We start from the raw sequence: 18,390 nt of genomic DNA, 5'->3' as shown, positions 1-18,390 counted from the left end.
ATATATATATATATATATATATATATATATATATATATATTCAAAGATATCCCTAGGGAATAAAATTCTATTTTATCACCTTCACTTTCTGAGTTCTTTTTCAAAACTGGAATTTAATGGCACACAGACATCAAAGTGCTCCATTCAAAATGTCTTATTTTTTGTAAGTTATGTATCTTGTCTTTTTATACAGTTCCTCAAAAAGTCAAATATAGAATTACCATATAACATGGCACTTCCATCATGGTGTCTTCAACAGAACAGAGTTCTCTACACCATTAGAATTTAAGTAAGTGTGGCAATACCAATAAGATGCTTGATTTTGCTGACTGTTAAAAATATTACCTCAGAGATGGGAAACCCGTGGGGATTACAATTGAGATGAAAAAAAAAATGTGAAAAATGATGTAAAAATAAACTTTTTAATAAAAAAAAAAATATTACCTCAGATAGTTATAAAGTAGCATCTCTCTCAATTCTATGTTCCCATATTTCTCTTACTTTGGATTTTCAGATCTTTGCAACATGACCCAACACGACTCCAAACTCTTCTAGTAAGTATACTCAACCTCTGATCAACCCTCTTCCAAGTTTATACCATTCTTTTTGACAATTATGTAGTCTTATGATGTATCTTATGTGAGTATATACTGATATATTCCTCCCAGCTGAATTTTACACTTTGTGAGGAAAGAACTAAGTATTATACCTCCACTCCACAACATGAAACATAGTTTACCATGTATGTGCTTATGACATGCAATTTGTTAATGTTAACACATTATATAAAAGTTGTCTACATTTTTTACCTACAGTATCATTTTTGGAAAAGAATACACTAAATATTTACTTTCTCAGGAAGAAAAGATCTGAGAGAAATAAAGAGAACTGCCACTTGTGGTTGTCTGACAGAATGGCACTCCTTAAGCTTCTTCACACAGTATCATATTTAATTATGAATCAAGAATCACTTGGAAATGTGAGGACAACAACTAAATTGTGTTGTCATTAAGCTTATTCTCAGATTTTTTAATGTACAAAAATAACATGTTTTTAAATATATAGAGTTCAGAATAATGCAAAATTACTGGAAGATAATAATGATAAAATTTTAAAATATTACACAATTGCGTTGCAGCATCTAAATGCCTAACAAGGTGCTAAACATTCTACATCTGCTATTTCAATTCTAATATTGTCCATAAAACTTCCTCAATGTAAAAATATCAACTTCAGTTCTCAGTTTCACTTTCATAAAATCAAAATGATGCATAAAGGACCATGCTTGTTGGGGTACTTAAGTAAGAGGAGGCTGACAAAGGTGTGCAAAAACATTGAAAAAATTTATCAAGCACTATGCATTTTGAATTAATATTGCTATTAGGAAAAACAATTATCTGAAAAAACTCCAAGGAAGTTCCAGTATTTCATTAAAGGTGTCCATACCCACCAAGCTACAGTCCATGCAAATATGGTATAACTGGCTGCGAATCATTCAGGCAGGATGTATAGGAATCTCTTCCAGCAATATAAACGAACTGCACTTTATCTCTGAGTATTTTTGGAATTCAATTAAAATCCTATAAATTTTCAACAGCTAATGATACTTTTATGACTAACCTAGAATTCTTGCCAAATGTACTTTCAATATCATTATATAAGAGGAATAAAATGCAACATAGCATGGTGAATCTGATTTTCTTTAATTTTTATTTGCCACTCCAAACTCACCTGATTTTACTAAAATATAAAATAAATTTAAATGTTTGCAATAAATATTGCATTACATCAAGGGTTAATCATACTTAACTGATAATAAAAAAATTGCTTCTTGAAAGGAAGTTCTTGTTCCAATAATTTTATCTTTCTCAGATAGAAAAGAAATAAGAATATAAATACTAAGATTACAAAGCAAAGTTACTAAGTGCAATACAATGTGGTACTAAGCCCAGATCTCAGTGAACACAGATTCCTGAAATTTATTTGCATGATGACTCCAAAGTATTTAAACTTTTTTTTTTTTTTTAAGAATTCCCAACCATGTGCCTAGCACATTTTACCTAATGCTAAAAATGTGCTGTGGTGCTAAAATCAAACTTCCTATTGCTCAAGTTTCATTTATCAAATAGTATTTCCACTAATTGTCTTAACGCTTATACATTCAAATCTTTCAAATATACCATACTTTTTTCAGATAAAAACAATTCAAATCAAAAAAAAACTTTGTAATTTAACTATCTGTTTTTAACTAGACACTTCTTTATAAGAAACGAAAAACACAGGGCTTTACAGATTATCCACTTGATATATAGCATATCATCCTATATAGACTATATATGGACTCTATTAATGGTTATTTTCATCTGAGGCCAAACTACTTCTACAACCCACAATCCTATCAAAACAATTGTGGATTTTCCCCCTCACATCTTTATCAATCTAATTTTTGAAAAATGCAAGTAATATGAAATCAAAGTATCTTTACTTTCACTCAGTTTTGGTGAAAAAGCAGATATAAAATAAAACAAAATTTCATAAAATAAAACTTACGATCCTATAAAATGCATTATAACAAAAGTTTACCAAATTTAAAGCACAAATGAATTGCTGCTGTGCACTCCTATACTTTCATGAAAACTAAAATGTATTTGTAAATACTATGCCAATATATACTACTAATGTTCTTAGGAATGATGAAGAGGATACTTTCAGTTTGTATACGTATGGATCGAAGCTTGGAGTAATACATTCTTAGAAAAAAAGTTCAGTGAGATCTTCTAAAATGCTGAGACTTACTCTCTTACGTCAGAAAATTAATTTCTATGCCTTGGAATAAAGAAGTGAGTTCAAAACACTGATAAAAAATGAAGAAAGTGGGGAGATTCACTCCATCTGATTTAAAACTTACTAAAAATATACAAAAATCAAATCAGCATAATAGTTCTAGGGAAATATTTAAATAAATGGTACAAACAAGAAAGGCAAAAATAGATTCACTCAAACATAATAAACTGACTTTTTACAAATGTGCAAAGGCAATTCAATTGTAGGATAATCTTTTCAATAAATATGAATAAATAAATCTCCATCAGTTTAAAAAAAAGACTCATACCTCACATCTTTGTAAAAATTAGCTCAAAAAGGATCACATATGTAATACCAAAAACTAAAAGATATCTACAAAAAAACAGGAGGAAATCATGTTGACCTTGCACTATCAAAGAATTCTTAGATATTTCACCAAAACCATGATCCATACAATTAAAAAAAAATTGGTATATCATCCTATATAGAGAAATGTAAAACATTTGCCATGAAAAACGCTAAAACAACAGGAGAAGATATTTGTAAATCACATATCTGACAAATGTATCTATAATATACCAACTCTCATAATTCAACAATATGAAAACAACCAAATTAAAACCTGGGCAAAAGAGATGAACAGAAAATTCACCAAAGCAGATACAAATATATGAAAAAATATGCAACATTATGATTCAATAGGTAAAATGAAAATTTAAGCCAAAATGACATTCTACTACATATTTATTAGAATGGCTAAAAGGAAAAGAACAAATGATGAAAGCACACACAGGCACAGATATAGAGAAATTAGAACTGGCTTACATTATTGCTAGGGAGAATGCAAATAGTACAGCCACTTGATAGAGTTTCTTGTAGAGTTAAATATGCACTTACCATACCATCTAGATATCATACTCCTAAATATTTATCCAAGAAAAATGAAAAACATAATTACACAAAAACCTACCCATGAATGTTTAAAGCTTCTTAAGTCATAATTGCAAATAAATAAAATCAGACCAGAGGCCCATTCGCAAGTATCTGGATTAAAAAAAAAAAATGTGGTATGTCTATATAATGGAATATTACTCAAGAATAAAAAGAAGCGAAAGAATGATACACTACAACAAATAAACCCCAAATATATTTTGCTAAGTGAAAAAGGTCAAACCCAATAGGATATGTAGTACATGATTCCACTTATATAACATTCTGGAAAAAGCTAAGCTGTAGTGATGAACAATAAATCAGTGGCTCCATCTATGGCTTTATTGTTTTTTTCACAAAGGGACAAAGCTAGTCAATAAGGAAAGTTATTGAAGAAATAAATGTAGGGGGAAAGTGAACCTCTGCCTCCACCTAGCATCATACACAAAAAGAATATGATATGAATTACAGGCCTAAAGAATTACAGGCCTAGACATTAAAACTATAAAACTTCTAGAAGGAATGATAGGAGATTACTCTCATAACCTTTACATAAAGATTACATAAATATACCAAAAAATAAAAATGCCAAAAAGAGAGAAAGACGTATACATTGGACTAGATCACAACTTGGAAGTTTGTAATGATCAAAAGAAACACAAAAATATTAAAATGCAAGTGAGATATTAGAAGAAAGTATTAGAAGAAAATATGGCTTAAAACTTCTATATAGTGCTACATATACATGACAAAGGAATTCTATCTAACTATATAAATAACTCTTAGAAGTCAATAAACACAAACATTTGATTTTTTAAGTGGGCAAAGACTTGAGAATTCAAAAAGGAAAATATATGAATAGTCAATAAGCACAAGAAAAGCATTCAACATCTAATCACCAAGAGAGTGGTAATTAAAGCCATTTAAAAATTAAATGCCATTTTAAAAGAACTACAGTGGCTAAACATTTAAAAGACTGATGATACTAAATATTGCACAGGATGTAAAACAAGGAAAATTCTTATACTATCCTATCCTAAGATCTGGCAATTTACTCTTAACCAGGAAAAATGAAAACACTTAAGTATATCTCAACCCATAATTTATCAGACTCTGGTATAACTTTAAAATGGAACACTACACACTATGAAAGGAGAACGAGCTAATGACACACAGAACATGAACACCAAAAATTATGTTGAGTGAAGTCACCCACCAAAGACTGCATATTGAATAGACAATTCAAAAACAGTGAAAATAACCTAGTATATAATGATAGGCATCAAAAAAATGGTTGCCTGTGGAGAATGTAAGCTGACTGGAGCAGGGTCCAAAAGAACTGTCTGGGGTAATGAAAATGTTTCAAACCTAAAAGGGAATGAAGGCTACATGGCTGTTTACATTGATCAGAACATCAAACTGTACACATATGACAGAATATTCTGGACAATATTACCTTAAAAAAAAAAAAACTTTTTAGGTCTCAAGAGTCACTAGTAGTAAGTATAGAACATATAATATAGAACCCTGCCTATAGCAAACCATGCTGTTGACTGCAGCATGGGAAGAATATAAAACCTTCTGGTTCCTAATTATCCTATCTTCAAAATGAGTGTAGCATTATTATAGTCAATATTTAAAAAGTACAAACTATCATTATGTTATTCCTTATTGGAGAGGGCTGACAGTTAATAATATAAATTACATTGACAATAATTGACAGGAAAAAATATGGGTATGTTGTAACTCTAGCTTCTGTTCTCAATCAGATATAATATAAAAGACATAATATATGTCAGAGTCAATTATTTTACTATAGGGTTTACATCAATAACTCTGGTTCTCCTACAGTGTTAGGAAGTATGGTAAATTTCAACTTGAAATGAATCAATGATCAACACAGAAAGCACCACAAGCGGAATAATACACTGGGTAGAAGGATCCCTGCACTCAAACTGGTGATATTTTACTACATCTCTTAACCTATTATAAAAATAAATAAGGAAATGCTAGTTAGCAAATACTAATGAGTTTTGGGATGTTTTAACCAGAAATTCATTTACTTCAACACTTAAGCAAAGGCAACCCTTCACATAGACACTTACACACACACATCCCTTTATGTGGATGAGTGTTTGAGGATCATAAAAATGTGTTCCCAGAGATGTACATGATTCTCAAGAAGTTTTAAACTGAGTTGGTACTGGTACTAAAAGAAAATATCACATAGATTAAGCATTTATTTTTTTAAGCTCTTGTAGAAACCACACACCTGTGCCCTTTTCTGCACTTCCAGGAGAAGTTCTGAGTACTGCAGCTCCAGTTCCTTCTTTTGCTTGTGCCAGCAGCTCTCTTGAGCTTTGATCTGCTCTGCTACTTTGTTAAAAGTGTCTTCCTGGGTCTGCTGAAGCTCTCTCATTGTATCAGACTTGTTTTTACAGATATATTCTAGATGACTTATCTAAATGGAACAAAACAGGGGACATATGCTCACAAACCATTTTATCAGCTTCTCAAAAAAACATCCAATTTAAGAAAATCCTCACCATCTAACTTGTATGACAATTAATGTTTTGCCACTATTAAAAAACTCTAGAGGGCCCTCCCTGGTGGCGCAGCGGGTTAAAGCGCTGCACTGAGAAGCTAAAGCCACTTCCGCATGAGTTCGATCCTCGCCTGCCCAGGAGGAGATCCACATGGCGCGGCAGACCTCTCCTGACCCAACCGCTGCTCCCCTCAGCAGGGTACTGTGTTGATCTGCCTGTTCTGCTCCCCACTCTGTCTCTGGTGAAGCCTCTCACTCTCCGCATCTCTGGCCTGTACCCCAGTTCTGAATAAATAAATAAATAAATCTTTTTTAAAAAAACTCTTTAGACATGACTATTACAGAGCTAAAACATAGAATTATTTAAATTATAATTTTCAAACTCATTAAACACACATTGGCAAGCATAAACTGCATCTATGCTTCTAGTTTATGTCCTCATGTCCTTAAGCCTATTTCTCAGTATGTATGGTAATATTTGGCTAGAGGACCAAAGTAAAATGCTCAACAATAAGAAATATCACCTTAAAATAGGACCACAACATGCTTTTATTATTCCAACATATTAGGGGGAAAAACACTAACTTAGGAAATAGTTTTCCTTTTCTTGTACCTACAAACTAGAAACTAAATATAGTTTTGACCAGATCAATAGAACCAGGGTAAGAATCAACATCTTTAAAGGTGGCAATAAAACAAAAGATTTATATATATATTTTTTTAAAGATTGAATTCCTAAGCTTGTGAATAATAAAACGACCATAAAGTCTACTGCTTTTTTCTACAATATATTTTTTACCTTCTAAAACACTGAATGGAATTTGTAATATAGTTTTTTATACCTCGAAAAAAATGTTATCAACATAATTTTAAAATTTTAAATGCTTTTAAACTAACACCTCATTATTTCCTAAGCAAAGAATTTTAAGATCATGTTTTTGAATAACTGTATCTTGTTTCTATTTTATGCTAACATAAAGAGTTGGTTTATTAATGTAAATGACTAAGTTCTTTGAATTGCTTCATCAGTAAGATTAATTTATTTTCTTTTAATTAGGTCCCTGTGGCTAATACTGGCTAGTAGTATTAGCATGTCCTGCACAGAAAGTGGAGCTTAGAGACTTCATACAGACTTCAGTCACATTTACATGCCCACAGCAATGGTATCAAACTGAGTTGTAGACAAGCCATAATTAATGGTATTGAATTATTAACATCCAAATTCTTTTTGAAATAAGATGAATGTCAGCCCCTTTTAATGATACTGTGATGTGGACAAATGTCACTGAATTTAATAGAGGTATCTGGTGCCTGAGGACAGTTACCTTCTCATTAGCCCTGTTGAGGTCTGCAATCAGGGCATCAACATTCTCCTGCAAGACTGCACAAAGCTCAGACCAGGAGAATTTATCCAGCATGCCTTCTGGTTGTTTTATGAGCACACAACCTGCTATCAAGTGCTGATACAAGGTATGAAGGAAGGTTAGCTTCTCCTGTGGGAAAAAAAGATAAATTAATTCCAGTATATAAACATTGTAAGAAATAAAACACATCAAGTACATGATGAAGAATTTATTTCAAAAACCTGGAAAGCAGTTTTTAAAAAAATCAGGTCTGAAAATATTGTCATTGTGATGACAATTTTTTTCCATTCAAAAATAAGCATGAGATAGAAATTGGGAATTGCTTATGCTTGGTATTCAAAAACCAAATCGGAAGACTAGAAGCCAGAAAACCCAGACTTCTGAGCCCAGGTCTGCTACTTCTGGGATGTGATCTGGGTAAGTGCTTGTTCACACTTTACCATTCTCAGCTGGAACACAAAATATTTGAACTAGTTGTTTCTAAGTCCTTCTAACAGAAGTCAGTGTAGTGATTCTGTAATTTCATATTTATGTTTGTCGAAATATGTTATTTAAGCCAAAAACCGATATGAATGTTCTTCAACTCCATTGAAGAAAAAGTCATACGAATACCTGCTCTTAACATGTACACAACTACTCAGCTCTCCCTTCTCCAGAGATTCCAGTTTACTTACCACTTACAGGAAATCTATCCCAAGCCCCTTAGGCAAAGCAGACAGTGGTACAAATGATATGGAAGATGGACTCATTTGTTTTTTCACTTACAAGATAATATAGTATTTGGCACAGTGGTCATTTGTGATTGTTTAAATATTACAAAGTCACAGGCAAAAGAAAAGTGGATATAGCTGCCTAAGACATATTTTCAAGACTATACTATTAGAAATATAGAAAAAGTCCTTTAAAATTATATTGAGGTTATTGACTAAATTATGCATTGTTACATGATCTAGCAACACTATGCTGTAAAATTCAGTAAAAATGATTACATCTTGTACACACAATGAAAGTTTACTTACTAAATGCCAAATGGCTCTCTTTATAAGGTGTTCCATCTACAAAGTTACAAAGAATAGAACTTAAGAAAAGGTAATTGTAAAGATGCAAAATGAGTATTTTACACAGATAAAATTAGTTCCCTCAAGACTTTTTAGTAGGTCACAGAAAAGGAAAACTTTTAAAGGAAAACAAAAGTAAGTAGAAAATAGAAACTCTATTCTTCTAGATAACAAAAACTGAATATAGCATACATTAAAGTTTTTTTAATGAGAAATTGCTAGGAAAGTTTTTCTGTACATACCAAAATAGGTATGTTACCTTCACTTTATATGTCACTTTATTTTTTTCAAATATAAAAAAATATGTAGTTACAAGTTAGAATAGCAGAACCTTCAAAACTATGCTATGCCTTTTTTCCTTTTTAACCAATTAAACATGTCTTTGCATTTCAACTGAGTTAGGATGTTTAAAAATCTTATTAAACTTAACTAAGCAAATAGAATATTAAGGCACTAGAATCTCCCCCTTCCACATTTTGCCAAGGGATAGAGTTCATCTTCAAGGATAATTCATTGTGTCGCCATTATGTCCTCTTTGCTTGGGCTGTGATAAACCATGCATGATAATCACCCATTTGGCATGAAAAGAGAATCTTAAGATCCAAAATCAATTCACACATGTTGAACCCAACCACAACACTGTAGACATGCTGACTTTACAATACAGTCAGGCTTCTAGTTTCCCTTACTTTAATCATTATCTGATGTGTAGAACAATTCCAACCTCTTCATGTGGACACAATTTAAATCCCAGACTGTAAGAAGAGTGGAAAGAATGTTTCCTCTTTACTCTCTTGGCACTCATGTTCATATTTGTTGGAGTAATGAACTCAATATGCAGGACGACTCAGATACACCAGGTCCACACTAGCTAGACTAGACTACCTCTTTTCCCAGGGGTAAAGGAAAATATGACATAACAATTCTATTTGCACAGGTTCATACACAATATAAATGTTTTGTCAAAACATTTTAAAAGTCATTAATAAAAATGGATAAAAGACTCTATAGGCCATCCAAATAAATTTTAATTTTATGGGTCTTGTATTTTTTATATTTTGAGTAATGCCCTATAATTATAACAAGTAAGAAGAGTGGCTATGAAAGGAGATATATTCCTATTGTGCAAATAAGCAAACTAAGACTCAGCTGTATGGGTTGTTAATATCATAGTCTGTAAATACAAGTACCACGACCCAAGTATTTCTTTCTGATTACTAAAAAAAAAAAAAAAATCCTACCATTCTAAGTTACTAAACTACTAAAATGAAAATAATATTATCTTTGACAAGCAAGCAACACTTAAAACAACTAGTAGGAGCATAAATATTTAAGGTATGGTGATTTAAATAAAGAAATTAGTTGTATAACTGATAGAAGTTCTTTTTCTTACCAAAAAGGATGACACTAAAGAGAGCAAATGTTTCTGCAGCTGTCATGAATATTTCAAAATATTCAGAACAAGTTTTAATTAAATCATATAAGAGTTTAAAATAACCACTTGATGTATGTAAATTTCTAAAACTGAGATTACTGAAAGGTCCTTCCAGATAGTCGTCTTGTTTCAGGTTAATACCTCTGTATCCTTATGGAAAGCCTGGGAAAGCTGCTGCAGCTCATTTTCACATTGGGCTGCTCGTGCCTTTTCTTTCTCCCAACAGTGCAGCACATTTTGTAGTTCCACTTTTAAAGTGCTTATTAGAGCCTCTCTGTCTGCACATTTAGTGCGTAAATGACTTAACTCTTTATTGACATCAGTCAGTTTGTCCTGAAGGTCCTGGCAGAGATATCAAATAGAGATTGTATCAAGGCCAGTTAATCACAGGGGATACAAATATAAAATACACAAAGATTTACAAAGCTTTAACATGAAAGAATCACAAAGGCAAGCATTTGATTATAATGCTCTTCATTAAGGTATTGTATTGAATGTATTTTCTAAGTATAATATTTTAGCTAGAAACTTAAAAAATCTGTTATGTTTTAACCATAAAAAAATTAAAAGATAGCTTATTCCAAAAGCTCTCTGAAAAGGAAATATATCTTTCAACACACTATTAAAAATAACTTGGTAGTTCAAATATATTAAGTAACATTTAAAAAATAAATTTCTTATATTTAACCTAAGAACATTTACTTCCAAGTGACATTCCAAATACTAATTCAAATCTCAGCTATGAAGCATAAAATTCTGCTGAAATATTTATTCCTTAAACTGAACAAGTTCTATTGAAGTGTGCCCATGACAAACTCAACATGAATCAACACAGGAAAATTCCAACAATATTGGGGTAACTCTGAGAACTGTTTCTCAGTATAACTTTGCAAAACTATAATACATAAAACCAGAACAAAAAAGTAAAACAAACTATTGTCCTGGACCTTTGCCAGGTGTGAGCTCAGCCCATTCATTAGTAAGCAAGATATACTAAAAAATGGCTCCATCCTAAAACGAGGAATAACTCCAGATCACTGTATGCTTATATAAAGTATGTTCAATTTATGTCTAAGGATGGCTGTTACGTCTTAAATAACTTTTTGTACCTATGATATTATAATTAAATCTGGGAAATAAAGCTTTTCTTTCACAAAACAATTTCTAACCTTTTGTAGTGAAAAAATAAACATTCTTGTTACCTTGATAAACAATAAAAAATTAAAATTGCATGCAAACATTCCTTTAAAAAATAGTAAGATATATTTTCTGACATCTCCACTTAAAATATTTGTTTCTTAACACAAAAGGAAAAAGTTATTCTAAAAAATAATACCTTTATATTTTTAGTTTGCAATTCTATTTTCTGTTTGGCAGAATCAAGTTCATTAGATGCCTTTTCCTTAGCATGATTCATGTTGTTTAACTGATGAAAGAAAATATAAGTAATTTTTTTAACATTTTTGAAGGTTGGATAACTCAGACACTAATCTTTAAATATTTTTAGGCAATCACTTGATATAAATTTTCAATAGTAAATGAGTATTAAAAATATTTCTTAGTTAACAATGCACAAACGCACATGGTTAAAAAAGAAAAGGAAGCATTCAAGCTTAAAATGTCAGTAATGTTAGCATATTTCTACTATTTGTCTGGAAAAAGCATTTCATTCTTACTTGTAAACAAATATAACTTTATTCTTAAAATCCTACTGGACCAAAATGCCAGAAGCAGTGGCATCTAGAAGGAAAGAAAAAAGGACAGAGCAGAAGACTGTTCTTTCTATACATCATGAGGGCATTCACTGGTCTTTCACTCCATATGACAACTTCAGGGTCAGTCACATGCAGTCCTACTGGGAAGGCTTGTGGCAGGTCATCAGTTGGTCCTGCTCTGCTTGTGATTTATTTTCTTTGACAGTTCATTCTTCTTTCTGTCAGACTGCTCTTTCTGCTTTCTTTGCAGCCACCCCCTTGGTCTCCCCACTGCTGTCTCTGGCACTGGTTCACAACAAAGCGCATTACTAAGCCAAAGCCTGCTGAGTCGACTTTTCAACTGTGCTGAGGATCATGTGACATTCATCCTCCCAAATAACAATTCGCTGTGGGTAATATGTTCCTAGTTACCCTGCAGCTTCCAGACCTAGGCCTCAGAAGAGTTTCATAAACTACTAACAATATAGTTGTCTGTCTCCCTGGGAAAAACTTAGCAATATTTGTTCTTTATAGAAATTTGATTATTTCAATAGTCACTCTCTTTTAGACCTTTTGAGCAAGATAGAGGGTATTAATAAGACTCACTTGTCCTTCTTTGTTCACCTTAGTAAACTAAAGTAAAATAATATAAAATATTTTAGTTTCTAAAAATGAAATATAATGGTTACAAGACTTTTGTTATTACTTGTGTTATTATGAAAGAATCATAAGCAGGAGAAACACAAGATTCCATGCTACATGGCTTATCTCTGGTTTCGAACATTCTATTTGTTCTTGTGCTAACTCACTGCATTTAGTATAATTATTTCATATTCTCTAACGATGGAACTAAAGAAGCTCTTCAAGTTTTTAAAGTACAAATTCATAAAATATTTTATCCAAAAAGTTATCAACCACTCAGTTAACAATACAAATGAGATTATAAAGAACATAAGCTTTTTCAATCTGCAAACTAAAAACTTGTGGATTACATCAAACAGATTCTTGTTTTGAAAAACTTGTAACAACATTTTACTCCCTTTCAAGAATAAAAACTAACTTCTCACTTTTCTATTGACTCCCACAATTTGTAGAATTCTTAACTTCAAATACTGACAAACCCTAAAATTCTAATGCAGATATCCATACTTCCAAATAAAAGTACATTAACTTTTAAATATAACACATAAAATAACTATATGATTTGAATAGCACAGATAAATACTGAAGGCCAGGAAGTGAGAGAGTCTTTGTAACTTTGGAAAATATATCTGACTGAAGTTACAAAACCATAAGTGAGATACAACTTTAGACCATACTCAAAGAAAGAACAGTGACAATTTATTATTTTTTGTTTCTGTGAAGCTGTCAATTCAACACTCCCAATCTTTTTGACCTTTGTAACAAGCAAGGGATACGTACTGCTGCTGGCCAAAGGCTATATGTGTGCAGCCAAACAGTGCAAGTGTTACCTCATTAGATGCATCTTCCAGCTTGTTCTGGTAATCTGTCAAGGTATGCCTCAAAGTCTCAAGGACAACAGAGAAGCTGAGAGGTTTATCTTTGTCCTTGTGGATGCCTCAAGAAAAATACAGAATGAAAATATACCTTTAGAGTCACAGAGACAAAAACTAAGCAAACAGTAACATAGCTGTTACATTAAGAGCTGAAAAGACATGATGACACATCCACTGTAATTTTATACTGCAGAGTATACTGTTGTATAGCCACATATCAATATCCTTTTTTAAAAAAGTGTTCATATTAATTAACTCTCTAAATTAATATAGAGTCAGGTTTTAGATTTGTGAATATTTTGTAACTTAAGCAAGGCCCATATTATAGGTAGTAGTGAGCTCTTTTCTTTTTTTCCCAGCTCCCAAGTACTTGTACACACCTGTTTTCCAACAATTAAGTGAACAGTCTATACATGGTTGTGAGGACATATGTACATTTACTTTGGTATTTGTGTTTCTAATCAGCCAGGTCTGTCTTGTTTAAATATTAATTTCTTAACCTAAGAGCACATCATTTTTTGTTTTGCCTGGAAATATTCTTCTGTCCTTAAAACTCTCAAGTTACTATTTGAAATAAATAATGAAAATGCTATATCTACATGGGCCCACATCATGTTTCAATTAAAATCCCTAAAACTGATACTTACTGTAAAAATATGTACATTTCCATATTATGCCCTCAAACTATTTTAATTTAGTTGGGCCATAAGCTAGTTAGAGTAAATCAAGGTCACATGGATAAATGTAGTTCAAACTATTAATTTAAAATAATCAGAAGTTTTATTTGTAAAGTCACTTTAATTTGACTGCTTATTGTACTACTCTTCCCTTCACTATTACAAAATAGGTAGCAATTTTACAGCATTCTTATTAAAGATGTTTTCTTTTCTTGTTATAATTTCTCCCCAGCATACTTTACAATGTAAATATTAATGTAGAGAGAAGACACATTTTCAACAAAATTAAAAAAACACTATGTTTTATTATTCATTGATTCATTCAGCTAATTTACTGAATTCCTACTACTGATCAAAGTATTAGGCAGATAGGGGTGAACAGTATTATGCTAAGTGAAATAAATTAATCACTAAAAGACAAATAAATAAATTCCACAACATGGGGTATTTAGTTAAATGACCAGTGTCCTCAGTGAATTTAAAATATAAGAAGAAATCAACAGGCAACTATAAACCAGAGACATTCTGCAGGAAGTGAGAGAGGAATATGATCAAAAGAGGTACGAAGAGCAGCAGCAACTATGGTGATGGTGCACGGTGAATCAGTGGTGGAAATTTTATGGGAATTGTAACTGGAATGAGAAAATTTAAAAATATATTATTAATATATATATTTAAAGAAGGGGGAGATAGTTAAAAATAACTGCATGAGATCATTCATTGATTCTTTGTTCAACTGCTAGAATTGCACAGATGGTGAAGGTAGTAATAAAACAAAAAGAAAATAAGGGAGTAGAGTTTTGGATTATCATAGACTATTCATCTGAGTATTGGTAATATTTAGTGTTTTAATCTTGGAAAAAATATTGACAAACATATTACATTCATGAAGATATAGTTTAAACCACAGTGGTATGGTTTAGACTTTCTTAAGCAGTGGGAGAATATTTAATCCAATGTACACCCTCCCGGGTGGCACAGTAGGTTAAAGCACAACACTGCAAGCTAGCTGCAGATGCTTCAGTGAGAGTTCGATCCTCAGCCCTGGTCCCCGCACCCCAGCACCCCGGAGGTGACCCACATGGCATGGCAGACCTCTCCTTTATCACCCGCTGCTCCCCTCATCAGTGCACTTTGTCAATCTGCCTGTTCTACTCCCCGCTCTGTGTCTGGTGAATATCTTGCACCTATGGCCCATACCCCAGTTCTATGAATAAATCTTTAAAAAAAAAAAATTCCACAAAGAACACATACCTAATACTTTTAACCTTCAGGGGGGTTAAAAGAAAGACACTGCTCTGAATCATGATAATGAAGGAGACAGTGAGTACTCAGTAATAACTACGAGTTAGAAAGACAACTCATTAAAAATTTTATTAAAGGTCTTCCAAATATATATTTTAAAAATTGCTCTCTTCCTCGACATAAAAAAAAATAGTATGTATAATTCTTTTCTTTTGCTACTACACAAGTAGGCCATGAATAAATCATTCAAGGGCACTTGGGAAATCTGCTGGTTTTTTACAATAAGGAAGAAAAACTTCCTCTTAGAAATTCAGAAAAATAAAATCATCTTAATGCATTGAGGGATAAGGGGACAAAATGTCCTGTCCTTACCGACCCATATATAATCTTATATTCTGCACAAAAAGAGTGTCTTTCTCTGAACACATTTATACAAAAAAAGTCCAGAAGTATATCCCACTTACACCCATTACAAAAAATATACTTATTGGCTCCTTAATGACAAAATGCTCACAAATACAAAAGGTAATTCAATACCTAGGACTTTTCTTAACTTATTTAATTTTACCTAATAATATTCTAATCTCTACTATCTCTACTACAGTCTAAAAAGACAATAATACTAAAACTATCCTGTTAGAAGCCGATGCAAAAATTCACAGAAAAAATAAATAAAAATAAGAAGAAGAATGAAAGGAATTGAGGAGTGGTCATAAGATGATCTTTCAAAAGTCAAAGTCCAAAGGAAAAGCAGAATATGTCAGGAAGTTTTAATTTATATATCAGTTAACACCAACTCAAAATCTTCTGAATTTCTGTCCTCCCTATAGCATGTATCTCTGTACATGTGTACTACTCTATACCTTCACATCACTACTGCTTGTTTCAAACTCTTCCTCTCACTTTTTTTTTATTTTTTTTAAAGATTTATTTATTTGTGCATACAGAACTGGGGTACAGGCCAGAGACTCAGGGGTGGCAAAAGACTTCACCAGAGACAGAGTGGGAAGCAGAACAGGCAGATCGACGAAGTACACTGCTGAGGGGAGCAGCGGGTGGGTCAGGAGAGGTCTGCCATGCCATGTGGTCACCTCCGGGGCAGGCGGGAATCGAACTCATGTGGAAGTGGTTTCAGCTTCTGAGTGCAGTGCTTTAACCTGCTGCGCCACCAGGGAGGGCCCCCCTCTCACTTTTGTTTAACCATTTATTTTATTTTACCTATTTATGCATACAAGAACTGGAGTACAGGCCTATGGTGCAGAGAGGTGAGAAGACTCACCAGAGACAGAGTAGGGAGCAGAACAGGAAGACAGAGGTCTGCTGTACCCTGTGAGTCAGCTCCCTTACCAGGGATCAAACTCAGCAACAGTGGCTGGGATAGCTTCTCAGAGCTGAGACTTAACCCCTGTGCCACCAGTGAGACCCTCACCCCCTCAAGTAAAAGTATGTTTCTCAAGTATAAGTATGTTCCAACACTGGCTATTCCAAGACAAACCTTCTGTCTTCACAGACAGAGTAGGGTAGAAATCTTCCATTTACATGTTTACTTTTAGACAATCTCAAAAACTAAATGATTTTACATGAATCAAACCAATGTTTTTTAAGATGATGTTATAAATTCAGTCACCTGTAAATACCCAATAAATAAGTCATAATTAATGAGGTGAATCTACCTCCTTCACCTTCTCAATCATTGTTTCAGTCTCCTGCAAGACTTCAAAAGGGAAGAATTATTAAGAAATAGAGAGGGTCCTCCGTGGTGGTGCAATGGGTTAAAGCACAGCACGAGTATGATCCCCCACCAAGGAAGAGACCCACATGGTGGAGCAGAATTCTCCTGACCTGCCTGCTGCTCCCTCCACTCAGCAGTGCATTTCACTGCCTGTTCTGCTTCCTACTCTGTATCTGGTGAATCCTCTCACCCCAGTTCTTGCATGCATAAAGAAATAAATCTTTAAAAAAAAGTGAAAAAATATACATAGAATATAAAAACATATATAAAACATAAGTAGTCACATTCATCCTTAGAATAAATTTATTTTAAAACATTGTCGTGTAATGTTTTTAATCACATTGTAAAACATAAAAGGTAACACCCAGTGGATTTTATTTTCAACTGAGTAAATCCAATGATGACTATGAAAATTCCTTTCTCATTCTGAAAACATAAAATGTAAACATTTTGTTGGATTTTTATTTTTCAAATTCAACCTACATTAGCTTCATTTTCTTGCAAACATGGTGCCTATTCTGGACTTACAAATGAAAATGACTGATAATTTTTCTAACAAAGCAGAGTATTTATTATGTAAGTCCTACTCATTCATTCCCTAAATATGTCGCACCTGCTGAGTCAAAAAACACCTCTTTACCAAGGTTTGAGAAGTGAATTGGTGAAAGGAACACCAGCATCCCTGACAAGTTCTGGGTAGATTAGTAAAATCTAGGTAGTTAGAAGGCCATGGAGAGCAATAAGAAATGGTGCCTTGCTGGATTCCATGAGGATGACAAAATTTCAGATAACTTGGTATAGTGATAGAACCTAATTTCCAAAGATGAAATGAAAAAAATTAGTTATGGCAGTGAACTAAAGGCTATAAAATGTATTACCCATGGGTAAAGTTAGTATTTGCTATCTGATCACAGTATCTCTAGGACTAAAATAAGCAGACATTCTACTTAAGTGTCATCTGAAAGTGTCATAGAAAATTTGTAGATGTGATTACCAAAAACAGGACTTAAATCAACACAAAAGGTCTTGGCCCTCAAACAATTCTCAAACTTGAACAATTCATAGACTCAGGCTCTCGAATAAAGAGGATGAGTTTCCTTTAAGAATCCTAATATACTGCCAAAAGATTATGCTGTAAATCTTCCTTCTTGCTTTCTCAAAGAATCAGAAAACATTCATCAGGGTGACCACTCACTGAGGGAGCATAATTAACGACCCTTATCAGAAATAACTGGACGTTAGATCTAAACTGACAGTAATTCATGAAGACCTAAAATGCTATTGTGGTTCAATAGGTAAGGTGGGGTCTCCCTGGAGACACAAGTCTCAGCTCTATGAAGCTATTCACAGCCACTGCAGCACAAGTTCCACCACTAGCTAGGGAGGTG

At 32.9% G+C, this 18,390-nt stretch overlaps 1 protein-coding gene across 1 annotated transcript in view; it reads right to left on the bottom strand.

Moving 5' to 3' along the window:
- CCDC171 (coiled-coil domain containing 171) overlaps positions 1–18,390 on the bottom strand; it is a 224,718-nt gene that overhangs the window by 141,610 nt on the left and 64,718 nt on the right. The window contains exons 12-16 of the mRNA XM_004677677.2: positions 13,304–13,410; positions 11,474–11,563; positions 10,279–10,479; positions 7,606–7,773; positions 6,008–6,196 (exon numbers count right to left, since the gene is read on the bottom strand). Of these exons, the coding sequence (XP_004677734.1) occupies positions 6,008–6,196; positions 7,606–7,773; positions 10,279–10,479; positions 11,474–11,563; positions 13,304–13,410 (755 nt within the window). The remainder of the gene's footprint in view (positions 1–6,007; positions 6,197–7,605; positions 7,774–10,278; positions 10,480–11,473; positions 11,564–13,303; positions 13,411–18,390) is intronic.

This window comes from Condylura cristata, unplaced genomic scaffold (assembly GCF_000260355.1).
Source record: "Condylura cristata isolate star-nosed mole 26May11 unplaced genomic scaffold, ConCri1.0 scaffold00006, whole genome shotgun sequence".
Lineage (NCBI taxonomy): Eukaryota > Metazoa > Chordata > Mammalia > Eulipotyphla > Talpidae > Condylura > Condylura cristata.
The sequence above is the reverse complement of the archived record's forward strand: the minus strand, read 5'-3'. Positions and strand labels throughout refer to the sequence as shown.